The 17,274-nt window shown below is 34.8% G+C and overlaps 1 protein-coding gene across 1 annotated transcript; it reads left to right on the top strand.

Annotated features, from left to right (window-relative positions):
* Window positions 1-6,912: 6,912 nt before the first annotated feature.
* Window positions 6,913-11,214, top strand: LOC104211868 (uncharacterized). The gene is made up of 7 exons (XM_009761012.2): window positions 6,913-7,203; window positions 7,558-7,776; window positions 9,167-9,253; window positions 9,569-9,715; window positions 9,890-9,916; window positions 10,002-10,097; window positions 10,809-11,214. Exons 1-7 carry the CDS (start codon window positions 7,003-7,005, stop codon window positions 11,007-11,009), a joined length of 978 nt encoding a protein of 325 aa, XP_009759314.1. The 5' UTR covers window positions 6,913-7,002; the 3' UTR covers window positions 11,010-11,214.
* Window positions 11,215-17,274: the final 6,060 nt, after the last annotated feature.

The following is a 17,274-nucleotide window of genomic DNA, read 5'->3' as shown; positions in this document are numbered from 1 at the left end:
AACCTGGAACCCATTTGAAACTGAATTGTTTGATGTCATGAAGTTTAATAGCTTAGAAACAGGAAGAAATATGGACATTGTACCTATTTTTATCTCTGGTTCCTTTTGAACTGCTGAAGAACATTTTTTAGGCAACAATTATAAGTTAATCATTTTTCTGACAAGAAGTGTGAGAAGTTTGTTTTTCTGATCATTTCGCGCACTTGAAAAATGTGAGAAACATTTGCTTAGCCATGTCAATTTTTTGTGTCTAAATGACACATTAAGAGTTCAACAGACTTAATATTGAGCCTTTAAGTGAAAAGGGTGGAGAACTTTAAGGGGCTAGTGATGTATTTAATTAAGTTAGTTAGCAAAAAAAAAATCATTCGCTAAAATTTTTAAGCAAATCTTCTTACTTTTTATATTTTTTTTTCCACAAAACAAAGACTTCATATTACTGCATCAACGAACAACAAAGTTTAAATGTACTATTTGCATCCTGGACAGCCCAAGTTGGGAAAAACTTCTTCCAGGAGATGTCTTTCAAACAAAGAAATAGAAAATTTAGCTAAACTATGAGCTACTTTGTTTAACTTCCTTGAAATATAAAGAAACTCCACGTGATCAAACATGTTTGATAGCTTCCAAATGTCTTCACACAACACTTCTACTCCATGAAGTAGCCACCTGTTTTTGGATCATATCAACAACATTCTTAGCATCAGATAAAATCTTCACACTTTTCCATCCAAGAGTAATAGCACGTTCAAGTGCCTTTCTTATGGAAATCGCTTCAGCAGTCATGGTTTTTCCAACATACTGAATTGGAGATCCATGGGCATGAAGCAGTTTTCCAAGGCTATTCAAAGCCGCGACACCAATACTCGCATATCTATCATCAGACCGTAATCTTGCGTCTGTAAATAATAAAATATCATCTTGAAAATTTGTTAGTTTAGGCACATGCTCATTTCCAGTTGAATATCATGCAGCGAGGCAACTAGTTAATAGATCTTTATATTCTTCATACTCAAAAAGAGCTTTAGAAACAATATCAGTTGGCTCTAACATTTCCTGATTAAATCACCAAACATTCCTATCTTTCCAAATTTGCCACATAATATTAACACTCAAATATAATAATTCTGTAGATTCAGGAAAATGCTTAGTGTTGATACCCAATTTTTCCCTCATATATTTTAAATATGCATATATACTTTCAAAATACTGCATGAGCATCATCAAGTATTTTTCCTAATTTTTCTATAATTTTTAAAGATTTTTTAATCAATTTATTCTCATATTTTATTTTATAAATAACCATTAATTGCATCACAAGTAATTTTTATGATGATTTTATCATCTAATTTCATCATTTATACCCATATTAAGCCTTAAATATTTTTGATGCATTTATTATAATTATACTTGCATCTTTAGGCTAAAATTGTACATTTTGCAATAATAACCCGTATATACTTATAATCACTCTATTTATGCAAAAAGTACTTTTTATAATATTAAATAATTGTTATTAATTATTTTTATGCACAAATAATATTTTTACTATTTCTTTATCATTTTTTATGAATTATTTACTAATTTAATTTGGTATTTAAAATAGCCCCTTTTTCTTAATCATTTTCAAACCTAACCCAATTACCCCAGCCCAACTACTCAAAATCCTAGTTCAGTCCGCCCCAGCCCAAACCAAATAACCCCCTAACCCAATACCCGTTTTATACTCGACCCAAACCCTTTCCTTCAATCTCGGCTGTTGATCTCTTAGATCAATGACCCACATTCACCACACCCCTTTTAATTTACCTACCCTAACCCAACTCCCCATTCCGTCCAAGCCGCCGCCCTTAAACTCTCTCCTTTCTTCTACTATGAAACCCTAGGCACAGTCATCCATAATCTTTCTTCGACTCCAATCGGATATGGAATCCCTTGACGATTTTCTTACCTTATCGGTCGTATCTCACTACTGGCTACTCGATTATGGTATTGTTTAGTAGCTTTCCTAACATGAAAAGCTAATCTCTCCATTTTCGGACCAAATCTGGTTCGAACCTTCCCATTTTCTCATCCGTGTTCATTTTTCCTCTCTCTATGTACAAATCTTTGAGATTTTTTTTCTCTATTCTTATTTACCCTAAATGTTAGGGTTTTAGATCTTTTAAAAAATCTCTTTATACTTTTCTTATTTTTTGTTTAAAAACTCCTCTATGTTCTTGCATGTCTATTTCTTGGTGATTTTCCGTTAAAAAGTTTTACCTAATTTATTTTTCCTAAAATTAGGGCTCAGATCTTGCTAAGATCTATTTTGGTCCTATTTTGGTTGAGTATCTTAAACTTCCCGTATATCTGCCAACTATTTTCGTGATACTGTTTTGCCTAAATTATTGGCCCTAAATTAGGGCTCAGAACTGTTAAGGGTTCTTATTTTTTATTAATATTTTCTTCAATGTTTCTTATATCTGTCTATGTGCGTATCATTTTGATTTCCCTTTGATTATTCCGATTAACTTTACTTACCCTTAAAATAAGGATTTCTTATTTCGCTTCTCTTACTGATTTTGTTTATGGCTACTTGCCTTAGTTGTTCCCAGACTTGTTTGATTGTTGTTATTTCTGACTTGCCTTAATAATATTCTGTGTTTTCCTTAAATAATTTGATTGATTATTTCCATGTTTACGTACCCTAGTCTAAGGCTATATAAACCCCTCCCTTTCCCCTTTAAGACAGATTTAAATCAATATACTCTCACTAAAAACTTAGGATTTTGGCTCTGTATTCTCTTTGTTATCTCGTTTGCTTCTGGTCTTGACTGACTGAAAGCCAAGGTCAAGTAAACCTGAGCTCTCGACTATTGTGTTGTATTTCTTATTTTCTTGTCTAACTGGTGAGTGACTATCCTTTTTTATCATTTCATTTCTATGTATCCATGAACTGTGTTTATGATCCGGCATGTTTAAAGTCCATTCTGAGCATGATTCTAACACTTTTATGTTCCTATGATTTCTTTTAGTCCTATAATTGATATTGTTAGTTCTGAGATTGGTTATTTTTGAATAATATAAATCCTCTTAGAGGTTAGCTTAATACCTTATAACTTGTTTCATGCATGCTGTTTTGCCAGTTCTGAAATTGTCCCGAACTTAGCATATTTAAGATAATGCTAGTATGTTCATCAGTTAATCAGTCGTGAGTCTTTACAAACTTGTATTGTTATTAAACATTTCTCGGTCATTCATGTGCCTTGATAATTTGCCTTCTAATGTGTTTTGCATCCATTTGGATTCATGTGATTGTCTGACTGTTTGCCTTAATGCACTGTCTAAATATTTTCTGTGATTGAACAAAGATGTCCTAAAATGTTAGCATGTGCACTTAGCCTAATTAGGCCTTTCAGACTTTAACTCATTAGATACTGTGCATGAACAATTTTGCAAATCTTGCCAGTTTGTCTTCTTGATGCAATTCTATCTATATTCTGTGTTTTAAATTCTGCCATGATGGCTTTTCTAAAATCAAACCTGTTTTAAAATCTGTCATTTACCATTGTCTCATTTTATATGCTACTACTTTTAAAACTCCTATTCTTAGGTCCTTTAGGTTCTATCCTTCACCTCCCCAGTATAAGCACTGCTCGGGGTCCATGTGAGACTCTTATGAACTCTGACATACCGGGGTTTGGTTCCTAACTTCCTTTGAACTATTTCTGAGCATTTGGTACTCTAGTGTGAGCATTGCCCTGGGCCCTCAAAGCCCTTGGGAACTTTGACACACCAGAGATCTGGATTCTATGTGTGATTTTTTTGTACCTGTGAAAGTGAGTCTTGGATCTGCTATGTTTGAAGGCCTGGGTTGCCCAGGTGTATTTGGGCCTGTTGTAGGCTCTTTATAGTTTATTTCATTATTATTATGTAATTAATTCATTAATCTGGTCTGTAATATTTTTGTAACAAATAACTCTGGGGTATCTAGTAAAATCGGGAAGGGTTTCTTATTTTCATTTGCTAAATCGGGTAGAAATCTTGTCTATAGAATCTCATTTGTGTTATTTCATATCATGCTTATAAGTCCTATGTTATGCTTACATACTAGAGATCCTGCCTATAAGATTGATATTATGATTTGCTAGAAATCCTACCTTTAGGTGTATCAATTTGTCCAGTAATTGTGTGTTAGCAACCATACCTATAGGATCAATATTTGTCTTAATTATTTTCTGGCTCAATGTGTATAAATTCCTGCTCATATACTGCTCAATTCTAGAAATCATGCCTATAGGATTAAAATCAGTTGAATGATAGAAATCATGCCTATAGGATTAAAATTAGCTCAACGCTAGAAATTATGCCTATAGGATTAAAATCAGTTTCATGCTAGAAATCATGCCTATAGGATTAAAGTTAATTCAATAATAGAAATCATGTCTATAAGATTAAAATCAATTCAAACCTAGAAATCATGCCTTTAGGGTAATAATCATCACACTCATAGAAGTCATACCTATAAGTTTCTATTAACTGATTCGAAATTCGATTATCAATGTCAACCACTTAGACAACATGCCTATAGGATTTAACAATAATTCTGGACTTATGATTGTGATTTCCTGTTGAGACGCCCAGATATTGTACTGAATTAAAATCAACAGGCAAATATATGTAGGCCCTAACACTCATATTAAGAACTGACTCTACATACTACTGCTCTCCTGTTCATCACATGGATATCCTGCCCATAGGACTCCAAGATTAATAAATCCTATTAAATTAGTTGCGTGCATTTGCTGTTTACATGCGGAGGTTAACGTGAGCCCATACCTGTCTTTATTTGAAAAATCCTAATTGTTTTGCTTGTCGCCTAATATTTTATAATTTTGAGAACCTTAGGCCTAGTCTAGAACTTTCCTAAATAGAGGTCCCAATGCCTCCAGGACCTTAGGTAAGGGGCAGGTAGTGTACACATAGGACACGAGTTAGAATCAACTAGAGCGCTTTAGATAAAAACTCAAAGATAGTAATCGGGTAGCAGGAGATAATAGTCTGTGCCCGCTGAATAATATGAGTAATACCCCCGTTTTGGGGGAGTTACAAAGTATTATTTATGTTGCACGGGATGATCCTATAGGCTAAAAAATTTAGGACCCCCATCCTTATTAATAGTTTATTCGCTTCCTTAGACTAATTCGCATAATTTAAGTTCGGCTGAGACCCACCGTTGTAGACCTCGAGGGGTGCCTAACACCTTCCCCTCGAGGTAATTTGAGCCCTTATCCGATCTCTAGTGATGCAAGCTGGTGTAATATGAGTTATTTGCTATAGGTGCCCTAACACACCTTAATCCATTAAGTGGAGACTCTATCAACCAATTCATTTTCCCTACTCTCTCAAAAGGAGTTGTCAAAATATCGAAACCCGATTTCGCGAGAAAAAGGTAGCGCGACCCTTAGCATTTAAGAACAAGTTGTACTACCAAACAGAAAAAGTTAGTTATGTTTTCGATATCAGGCCAATTAATAGGACTTTGTTTCCATACAAGCTGAGACCGGGGATATCTAAATAGTATATGTTTTATATCTTCACTTTCAAAACCACAAATCTTACACATTTATCCAAGTTCTGTAATCTTTTAGCTAAGGTACTATTAACGGGCAAAAAGTTAATCACACACTTCCTTAGAAAATGTTTAAATTTATTTTTAATTTCTAAGTTCCACAAAGAATCCAAGAAGCTTTTAGGAAAAGAATGACAACTGGCCTGGACTTCCGAATTCCTAATAGTCTTACCTGCCAAACCCTTTGCTAAATAGTAACCTAACTTGACTTCATAGTTTTCAGATTTTGAATGATACCACAGTAATCTATCATTAAGACCTATGATGGATATTGGAATAGACAAAATAGCATTTACGTCTTCATGTTCAAAGATCATACTTATCTTATGAAGTTTACAGGTATGCGTATCTTCGTCAATTAAGTCGGCAACCTTAAGATCTAAATTGTTTTACATTTGAATACTCTTTTGGAGTAAAACCATTATTTCTTGGAATCCAAGGATCAGTCCAAACATTTATATTTTTCCCATCAGAAAATCTCCACCTTAGTCAAGTAACTAATAGATCTCTTCCCCACAAAATACTTCTCCATATCCATGATCCATGTGGCTTTTTCTTAGGTTGCCACTTGATTAAAGGAGAGGTTTTGTCCTCTCCTTTTAATAATATACTCGTAATGGCGTGGGATTTAAGCGCCGAAGTCCCAATTCCTCTTTCATATAAAAAATACAGTATTTTAAAAATAGTAGAAACTACTGAATTTTAAAAACAGTAGAAACTACTGAATATTTAAAAAGAAATTTGTTTTCAAAATGCGCCGAAGTCCCAATTCCTCTTTCATATAAAAAATACAGTATTTTAAAAATAGTAGAAACTACTGAATTTTAAAAATAGTAGAAACTACTGAATATTTAAAAAGAAATTTGTTTTCAAATGCGCCAAAATCCCAATCCTCTTTCATATAAAAATACAGTATTTTAAAAATAGTAGAAACTACTGAATTTTAAAAACAATAGAAACTACTGAATATTTAAAAAGAAATTTGTTTTCAAATTCAAAATTTTGAAAAAGAAACTAATTTTAACTATATTAACTGATTTGTCCTAAATTGCTACATGACATTTTATGCGCATGACACTTGGCAAAATCTCAAGCCTGACTTTATAGATATTTATATCTATATCTAAATATAGATATAAATAATATATCGATAGATCATAATTTAGTGGAGGAATCTGAATCACGAGTTCACATACACCAGAATTAAATCCGTCCGTCACATTCACTCGCTTCGCTTCCAATAAAAGGCACAACCAGATACGACGACGTTTGGTGAATTTCAAAATTTAGCCTATACCTTTTGTGCGGCTGACAGCGTAGAACGTTGACGTACTGGTACTGGGTCTGGTTTGTTTTAACTCATTCATTCAATAGTGTTCAGATACAAAATGGGTAGTGCTGCTGCCTATTGTGGTGGATTGGTTTGTTGTTCCCAGTTGGGATTGAGGAATTCGAGGATAGTGGGTTTATCGGTGTTGGAGCAGGTGGATAAGGAGTTAAAGAAGGGTGATGACAGGGCTGCACTGTCTCTTGTGAAGGATTTGCAGGGCAAACCCGGTGGTCTTAGGTGTTTCGGCGCCGCTCGACAGGTTCTTTTGCTAACGTTTTATCAATTAATTTCATATGATTCAACTTTCCTTATCTGGGTTTGACCCTTTTTTGCATAAACAAGGCGGAGTTGGACCTATTTTCCCTTTGTTGGTTCATCTATTAATTTGCATTTATTAGGAAGTTTTATTACTATAAATATACATATAATTGCTTTGTAAGAAAGGGTGAAAGCTTACTTAGTTGTTAAGAGTTTAGCTGGATATAGTGGTTAAACTGTGTCTAGCTAATCATTTCAAGTTTAATGTTAGAAGTCTGCTTTAACCTTAATTTATAGAAGGACATTCGCCTTGTAGTTAGGAAACTGCTTTAACTTTATGTGTAGGTTCATACAGGTACCTCAGAGGCTATATTCCTTGGATGAGTTGAGGTTGAACGGTATAGAAACCGTATCTCTTCTATCACCAGTTGATACCACCCTTGGTGCAATTGAAAGAAATCTTCAGTTTGCTGCTGTATTAGGTGGCATTGCTGCATGGTATGCGCTTGATTGGAGTCCACAACAGCTCCTTTTCGGTTCTCTTGGAGTTCTTTTTTTGTGGACTCTGGACTTGGTAAACTCTTTGGATTCCTCTGAATTGTCTTCTTTTTTTCTTTAAATAAATTTGCTACATGTCATTCCTCTCTGATTGATGATAAAACAATTTTTATATCTTGTCTTTAGCAATTTCTTGAAAATGGTTGCTAAGGTCAGAGCCATGTTATTCACTGAGCATTTGATTTGCTTTAAGTTTTACAAGATCAACTTTTGCTTTTCTCCATGTGAAACTCAAAGTTCAGATTTACTTTCAACAAGTTGCTTTGCACATTTTCTTGTCCAATGCTTTCTGTAAGAGATATTCTTCAGTGATGTCCTTTCTGACCTCAATTCGTTTTCCATGCGATCATTTGAATCTAATCCGGTAAAACTGATAAGTGTGTGAACTAGAATCTTTGGCATCTTGGAAACCTGCTAAACCTAAAGATACGAGTTGAAGAGAAGAGATCCATCTCATATGGGTCTTTCAAATTCAAAGATTCTTCTTTCTCGAGAACTTAGGTTGCCAATGTACCTCCTTATGGTTCTTGAAGTCATCACAGTGAGACTGAGGAGGTTAGTAGAAGTAGAAAGAAAATGTTTGGTCATTTGATCATCATTGATATATCCATACATAACTTGTAAATTAATTGGATTTGATTGATCCGAAAAGGGTTTTTTCCAGTTTCTCTACTGATTAAACATTTTATTTCTGATGATTCTGAACAACTTGTGCATTTACATCTGGTAGAAGGATCTTTCATACATCAGACTTGTGCAGTTATGTCTATTGGAAGGATCTTTTGTACCTCAGCATTTCGAACTGGTTCTTCTCTCTAGAAATTAGCAATAAGGATTGTGTTTCCAGGGTGCTCTATTAAAATTATAAGTAACCATGGAAGACCAACAATGAGGTTTGGAAAAATATCTACAACAGAAGAGGACGAGAACTGAATACGAACTGATATAAGAATAATCACCAATAAGACCAAAATCCCCAATATAATGCTCTATAGCTATGCTCTAAAAGGGTTGTTAAAGACTAATTTTATCACATGAGCATCAAACTGCAATATTCCTCCTTGAAATTTAAGCTTTCATGTAAACCTTGCTAGCTTGACATGTTTACAGATAAATAACACATTTGCTTTCCTTGTGCTGCCTTTTTCTCAATGTTTAAAAATCACATTAGGGACATGCTCGTGATGATCTTTTAGTTACATGTTATGTCTCGGGAATATAATATTTCTTAAAAAGGAGAACCCCCTTAACCATGTGATAGCAGTTCGCACTCTTGTTTATGTATATTTGACTGTTAATGACTTAATCTAGTCCAAGTGAGGTGAAAGTACGAAGACTACAACCTGGAGCTATGTGATCTGAGATATTTCAAGCATAATTGCTGATTTATCCATATTTGTGCGTAGGTTTCTTTCAATGGAGGGGTTGGTGCTTTGATCCTTGACACAACTGGTCATACTTTCAGCCAGAAGTACCGCAACAGGGTTGTTCAAGTGAGATTCATCTCTCTCTCTCTCTCATCCATAAAAATGCAGAAAACTAAAAGGGCTTTAGTTTTCAACTCTTCTCAAGAAAGAAAAAAAATGAAACTCAAATATGCCTTTAGTTTCAATTCTCTTTGATTGGAACATGTTTACAAAAGAGTTACGAACTAACAGACATTCAGAATTTGGTTGTTCATTTTGATATTCCTTCTAGCAATGTCTTCAATACCAAGCAAGCATTTAATTTCCTTATTCTTTACCTCTACTTTTCTCTCTCAGATAGTCTTCATTAATTTTTCCGTTCATTCCCCAATTCTGATCTAGCATGAAGCTGGGCATTTCTTGATTGCCTACCTGCTGGGTATTCTTCCAAAGGGGTATACACTCACTAGTTTGGACGCTTTGAAGAAGGAAGGATCATTAAACATCCAAGCAGGGACAGCCTTTGTTGACTTTGAGTTTATGGAGGAAGTAGGTAGTCTCCTATCAATTTTTCACCTCCAGTAAAGCTTTTCAGTATTGGTTCTTCTTTAAATATTCCCCCTTTACGCATATTCTGTTGCAAGATTTCTGGGCTGGGCAATAATCATGCTATAATTTTATTACTCTTTCCTTCTAATTTAAGCCTGATTTATTTCCATGCAGGTAAATAGTGGAAAACTAACAGCCACGGTATTTATCTTTATCATAATTATTGTGTATGTTTATTTCTTTTACTTGTTATATGGTTCCTTCACTAATAAGGCACTTCTGACAGATGCTGAACCGGTTTTCATGTATCTCACTAGCGGGTGTAGCAACCGAATATCTTTTGTTCAGTTATGCTGAGGGAGGCCTGACTGACATTAATCAGGTTTATATCATTCCTCTGCTCCTATAGTATGACGATAAGCCAACCTTCTAGGTTTATTTTGCTCAGTTCATTTCTTGACTGAGCGGGACATCTAAATTAGGACATGACATCATATGGTAAAATCGAATTATGCCATCTGAAGCGTAATGAACAGTAATTGTGGTCCTTAGAAACTCTGCTGAGAAAAAAAGAATTATATTAATATGATAATCTATATGTACTTCCATAAACATTAGTGCTCCAACCTTGCTTTATCGTGGAGTACTGCTTTTACTTTCGATGCATTAAAGAGTTAATTCTTCCATCTACTGTAAATGTACATACAGTTGAAATGAAAGAAAACGCAAAACATTTTGCCATTCTAGCAAAACTGATTTTTTTTTTGACCGACACTTAATTGTATAACTTCTTATCATTCTTTCATTTTATTCACTTGTGACAAATACTACATTGAAAAAAGATAGTAATTGAACGACTCAACATGAGCTTTGGCCCATTATTCTTGGACTCTAGTTGCCAAAATAATGCAGTACTGCCCACTGGTGGTCTTCTTCGTTCTTAATTAGTGAGTAAATTTTAAGGGTGAACTTATATAAGGCTGAAAATCCTACATCGCGTAGCTAAATATTCTGCATTTGTGCATTTTTCACCAAAATGATTGATTCTGTATTAATTGTTAAACAAAGACTAACAGAAATACTTGCTTGATAGTTGGATGCATTACTGAAAAGCCTGGGATTTACACAGAAGAAAGCAGATTCTCAGGTGAGATGGGCTGTATTGAATACAATCCTCATCTTGCGCCGCCATGAGAAGGCACGAGCAAAGCTCGCAGAGGCAATGATTCAAGGGAAATCTGTGGGCATCTGCATTGACACTATAGAGAAATACATTAGCGATAATGATTTGTAGCTTCGTATTTCTTAAAATCCATCGTATAATTCCTGATATCCCCTATGATTGTGCTCCTTCATTCTCTTTATAAAGTTATCTTTTTGAGTGAGAGTGGATTGAAGTTACTGCTCATAATTCTTGGCTATTCAAATTTGTATAATTTTTGTATACAACCTACAAAATGTATATACATACAAAAAATATACATTTTTTTTGGCTATTATTTTAAGAGCGACTATACAGTGTCATTTATCCATAATTCTTCAGAAGCAAATCTAAGTTCAAGTATATGCAGTCATTAGCCAGCCAATAACTTCACTAGAGCGCTTATTGTTTCCTTGTTTCTTATTCCCCTGTGCATAGTTATTTTCTAACAACTACTGATATCGTCATTTACATCACCAACTTGTTCATGATACCATTATTTAATGAAAAGTCAATCTTTGAGTAGAAAAAAACTACTCCCTTCGTTTGGTTTTATTATCCACTATAGACTTTGCACCTCTTAAAAAATAATAAATAAAGCGCATAATTTACCATGATATCCATATTAATTGGCATATAGTCTTAATGTACTTTGGAAAATGATTTAATTAATTTTAAGGGCGAAATAGGAAAAATAAATTATTTTTCTCTTGATATGCAAGTGGACAAGAAAAAGCGAAAATCTATTTTTAGAATAATGAGCAAGTAAAAGCGAACGGAGGAAGTAATTATTTGTAGTGAACGGAGAAAAATATGTGTCCGGAAATTTAATTCTACTTTCTTCCAAACAGAGGAGAGAAAAAAATGCGAGCATTAAAAATCAAAAGATGTAAAATCCATCTGTCAGAGATCCCACAAAAAAAAAAAAAAATCATTTAGAGCCTCTCTTCTTAACCAGAATTGAACCAAATTATGATAGTAAAAAGGTAGCAATAACGGATAATAAAAGGAAAAAAAACTTGATTTATTATTATTTTATATCATTTTTTATTTATTTTTTGGACTTTTAATTTATCATATATTGTGTATATAATTAATTTTTATATTAAGATCTTTATAATTTTAATTTTATATCCTATTTTTGTTGATATATTGATTTTTGTATATATTATATTCATATAAAATTATAAGTTAATTTTATTATTTGATGTTGCTAAAATTGAAAAGTGAAAACTAAAATTTAAAAAAGAAAATTAACAATACATAAAATAAAAATAAGTGATTATATATTTGTTTGAAGAAAATAAAAAATGAAATTTAAATATAAGATAATAATATAATATAGAAGAGAGAGAAGAAATCTTATTTTTTGGTGTAAAAAATGGTGTAATGGTTGGAGTAAATTTGGTGTTACATCATTTTGGTGTTAGAGTTGAAGATGGTCTAATGGTGCAAGATTTGATATTCTATTAGAGCAAAAAAAAAAACACCAAATTTTATACTTCTCCGTTTCAGTTTATGTGAACCTATTTCCTTTTTGGTCCGTTTCAAAAAAGAATGACCCCTTTCTAAATTTGAAAGCAGTTTAGCTTAAACTTACAATTCTACCCTTAATGAGAAGCCTTTATAACCACACAAATACTCTGGACCCCTTTTTGACTTGTTTAGGACCACAAATTTCAAAAGTCTTCATTTTTTTAAACTTCATATCCAGTCAAACAAATTTACATAAATTGGAACGAAGAAAGTACCAAATTTAGATTTAATCTAAAAAAATAATGCACCTTCGAGATGCCCTTAATGCATGTAAAAGCCATCACAATAGCGAATAATTTCAATTTTCAATGCGGCACGTTTCAAAGCTAGGCAAAGATATGACTTGACTAAGTGACAGATCAATAAACCTGAAGGACAACAGGATTTTCGGTCTTTAATTCAATAATGAAATCAATCAAATCTACCGGGTGATAGACATATATAGCAGAAATTAGCAGGAATTTAGGCCACAACAGAGAACAACCAAGTAGTGTCATCATTACCTCATACCTAAGAGCATAGTTGACTTATAACCAAAGATAACAGATCTATACCTTGGTTTGGAGGGAGGTCATTTATACAAATGATCTGGGATCGTTCCCCCTCAATGTTTTCTTGGTTGAGCTTATCGCATAGGGTTTGTCTAGTGCGGTTTACATTTTCTGTGTGGTTTGCAGGCTATTACACAGTGAGGGGTTTACCCAGTGCTCACTGTGAGTACGTAATTTTTGCCCTACATGAAATACTCCCATAAATTCAAAACAAAGTAATTTTGTTTCATTATTTGCAATTTTATGGATTTTGTGGCATTTGCTATTAATTATTTGCATTTTTTGTCTGTGCATTTCATTTGTTAATTAATGAAAAATACAAAATATGCTGCATTTGCATTTAGGATTTAATTTTTACATGTTTGAAATAATTAGTAATTTAGTGTTTATAAAACGGGAAAATCACCAAAAATAGTTCATTTTTGCATTCTCATTTTAATTTCTCGAATGTTGTTAGCTTTCTTTCAGTTGGTATTTAATTCATACGGTAATTATTTTTAGAGATTAACTAGTTTAATTTGATAGGTTAATATTAGTTTTAAATTTAGGATTTATTTCTAATTTTGAAAAGAAAAGAAATTTGGAAATTGAAAAAAGATTCAAAAAAAAAAAACAAAGGGGAACTCGGATCTGGGCCAGTTAATTAAACCTCCCTTTCAGCCCAATTGCCCCTCGTACCCGCCTAATTCCGGCCCAAACCCGCCTATACCCGATCCGGAGTTCTCTCTCAAGTGAAACGACGCCGTTTCCTATTGCCAATCTGAGCCGTTGATCCTCACTTGATCTAACGGCTCGGAACTAAAGCTGAGGAAGTATATATATGTCCGAATACACCCCCTCTCAGTTCATCGTCTCCAACAGCCCAGCTTCAGAACCCTGCCCCCCAAACCCTAGTAGCCGCCTCAGAATTCCCCACCGTCCGGTGGCGGCGCCGGCGTCCAATCGCCACCAAATTAACACCCTGAACTCCTTTCCACCTCCCCATCCCAAATCTCCACACAGTTCCTCTCGAATCCCCTTCCATCGCCTCGAATCTTAGATCTGAGATTAGCACCGAAAACCCTAAAATTCCCAGATCCACCCAAAATCACACCATGCAACCCCTCATCTCCCTCCGGCCTCAAATACATGTTGGTTTCATCTCAAAATGGTCCCTAGTGGTAGAGTAGAGGTCCGGATTGCCAAGTTTCTCCTTAGGATTCTTTTCCGGCTTAGCAAGGTCAGGTGAACCTAATACCGTCATTAATCGTTTGTCTTCTGTCGAGGACAACCGATTAATGACCGTCAAAGGTTCACTGCCTCCTCCAAGGTTGTTAGAGTTCATGCGGTTCTTGCCGAAGCAGGTTTGGAATAATTTCCCTTTGCATCGATTGGTTTTTCTCTTCTGTTTGTTTGCTCGGTTTGTTTTATAGCTTTTCAGAATCTTCGTCTCTTGATTAATGGCGTTATGTTCTGATTGCGAGATTGTTAGTTAGCTTGTTTGCGTAGTTGTCGATGACAATCGGCTTCGTAAGGTTTGCGTTTTATTTGGTTTCAATTTACGAAATTTTCTTTTGTTTTCCGCTGGGGTTTCATGTCACATTTTGTGAAGTAATTTTGGAACTGAGTCAAGTATAGTTCATCGTTCGCATTAATTCTTGTTTCACAAATATTTTCTGAATTCATGTTTATGTGTGAAGGGTATGCAAGCCAGTTTCTCATAATTTCAATAATTGTTTTGGGTTTCAATTTGTTTGGAAATGTCAGCCCGTTTGTTTACTGTTATTGAGATTGGGGGCAGTCAGAATTTAAGGGGGGTAAGTGAATAATGGGGAACTTTTGGGGGTAATTTTGGAGATTGTTTCAACCTAAGGAATCTTTAATAACTGATGGAAGCTTCCTAAATGGACAGCTGCCCAAAATAGTTAGGGAAAACTAGCTGTAAGTTGAAAATATCTGAAGAAAATGGACAGCTGTCCAAAAATTCAATTTTGAAAGATGCCCTATGAGGGTATTTTGGAAAATCTGACTGTCTTGCCTTGGAAGGCACACAACAGACCCTCAGCCTCTAAAAAGAAAGCTTTCTTCTCATTCAAGTTAGTTTTTGTTATACTTTAGAGAGAGAAAAAGGGCTGAAAAATTAAAAAACGAGGGACTGCTAAAAAGAAATACGCAAAGTACTGTTCCATTGAAAATCTTTGGGGCAATTCTTGTGGTACTGATTCTGTGATAAAGTTCCGAGCAACTAAAGCTTTAAAAGAGCTGAATATGTTTTGGTATACAAGTTTTGGTTCACTGTTTGGTAGATTTTGGTTTTTGAGTTGTATGTGATATCGTTGTGGGTACAAACTGGGCTAAAGTGGTCTTTCCTCAATCATTTCTGGGCTGGTTTTGTTGCTGAGTCCTATTCCTGCTACTGATTCCACTCCTGATTCCTCATTTCTCTGTTTTGCTTTTCAATTTCCAGGTATTTCCTTCAAACCTTGAACGGAAATGAAGCTTTGTATGGCAATAGTGCTTGACTTATGTAGTTCGAGTTGAAGAAATCGATCGCTGCCCTTTCCCCTATTACTTTATCAGTTGTGGTGTTTAATATATGTCGTCTTCATGTTCCTACTAGATTCACATAAGTTATTTACTTATTACCGTACCTTTAGATTCTTTATGATGTTGTATAAAGTTCTCCCTTTCACTCGCTTAACTTGAAAGTTGAAGGATTTTTGATCATGTGTAGAAATAGTAGGGAATAACTGCAAAGAGTTTTAGTGGTATCGGATGTGTTTCAGGTCTGTTTGGGGTCTATTGAGACCAGTATTGTTGGCTTGACTGTATGCTTTAGTTCAGCTATAAAGCTGAGGCATGTTTATTAGACAGACATTATTTGTTGCTGAGGAGACTCGATAACGAGTCTTTAAGCTTCCAGTAGATTACCTTGAAATTTGATTTGGGCTCATTGGGCCCAAAGCTCATGCTCTTACGAGATGGCCTTGTGAGTCCAAGGCAGATGTGGGCTTGAAACGCAGACATGATTGAAATCTTAAGTCCAGTTGCTCCGTGTTTGAATAATTAAGGGAAGATGTTGGTTTGTCACTGCTCCACATTGCTTTAGCTGATTGGCATTCAATAAAATATGTGCAATTGATAAGTTCCTGGGTGTGATCTGCTTTGGAGCTTGCAGTTGGGCCTTTACGCTGGCCCCGTGCCCTCAACATGCTCTAAATTCTATTGTACTTCATAATTTGGGCATGTTATCGATGTGGGTCTGTAGTGAGTTGGGTTATATATTAATGAGACGTTGTTGCATTTCGTTAAGTCACTTGTTTACTTAGATAGAATTCAAATCACTTTAGACCTTTAGTTAACTAACTAGACTTTTTTTAAAAAAAAAAAGGATTGAGGCACACCCGACTAGTCAAATGTATAGCTCGTGGCCTTAGCAATTCCGACCCGATTTTAGGAATAATTGTTGAATAGTCGTAGAGGAACCTTTAGGGCCATTTAAAATACAATTGTGATTGTGTACACGTTCGCGTGACATGATTACAATTCTAAAAATCGATTTGGGGTATGCGTTCGCGCAACTTCAAACAAACTTTCTTAATAATAAAAGCGGATTCTCGTATGGTATTAATTAAATTAGTTCATATAGCCCGAGGTGCGTCGTATACCATTTAATCATACAAATGACGAGTGTTTATAGTTTGCTTTAGATACGCGCAACTTTGGCCAAATATTTTCATATATAATGATAAAGTGTTATTAATTGTGGACACGTTCGCGTGACATGATTTTTAACGCGCCGAAGGGAGAGAGTATACGTACGCGTAACTCGACCCTTTAACTATGAATGATCAAGTGATTTAAAAGTGGTTAATAGATAAATGCACATAGGATCTAAAGTCAGTAATTAAACAATTTTGAAAAGCTAAGTATGATCAAAGCGACCGTGCTAAAATCACGGAACTCGGGAATGCCTAACACCTTCTCCCGGGTTAACAGAATTCCTTACCCGGATTTCTGGTTCACATATATGGATGAGGAATTTGGGCTCAAGGATAATATTGGGTCGTTTGAAGAGGCAAGAATTAGCAGAATTGGCCCAACTAGGAGAAACAGGAGAACTAAAAGGCTACCACAAAGGCTTTTGGGCTATATCTGAGATCCGAGTTGATAAATCGGGTACATGTAATAGGAATATTAGTGAGGGAACATAAATAGTTAAATAGCATAATAGTACAAGTAGTATTCTAGGTTGAATATTATAGAAACTTCCCTCTCTGGTCTCTCTCCCA

The sequence above is a fragment of the Nicotiana sylvestris genome, chromosome 10 (genome assembly GCF_000393655.2).
Source record: "Nicotiana sylvestris chromosome 10, ASM39365v2, whole genome shotgun sequence".
Classification (NCBI taxonomy): Eukaryota; Viridiplantae; Streptophyta; class Magnoliopsida; order Solanales; family Solanaceae; genus Nicotiana; species Nicotiana sylvestris.
Note: the sequence above shows the minus strand (reverse complement) of the source record. Positions and strands in the feature narration are given on the sequence as shown.

Excerpts from the sequence above, each read along its gene's own strand:
- LOC104211868 (XM_009761012.2), top strand. The coding sequence starts at position 7,003 with ATGGGTAGTGCTGCTGCCTATTGTGGTGGATTGGTTTGTTGTTCCCAG. Across the intron at positions 7,777-9,166 it reads TTTTGTGGACTCTGGACTTG|GTTTCTTTCAATGGAGGGGT; the intron begins GTAAACTCTTTG and ends ATTTGTGCGTAG. Across the intron at positions 10,098-10,808 it reads GCCTGACTGACATTAATCAG|TTGGATGCATTACTGAAAAG; the intron begins GTTTATATCATT and ends CTTGCTTGATAG.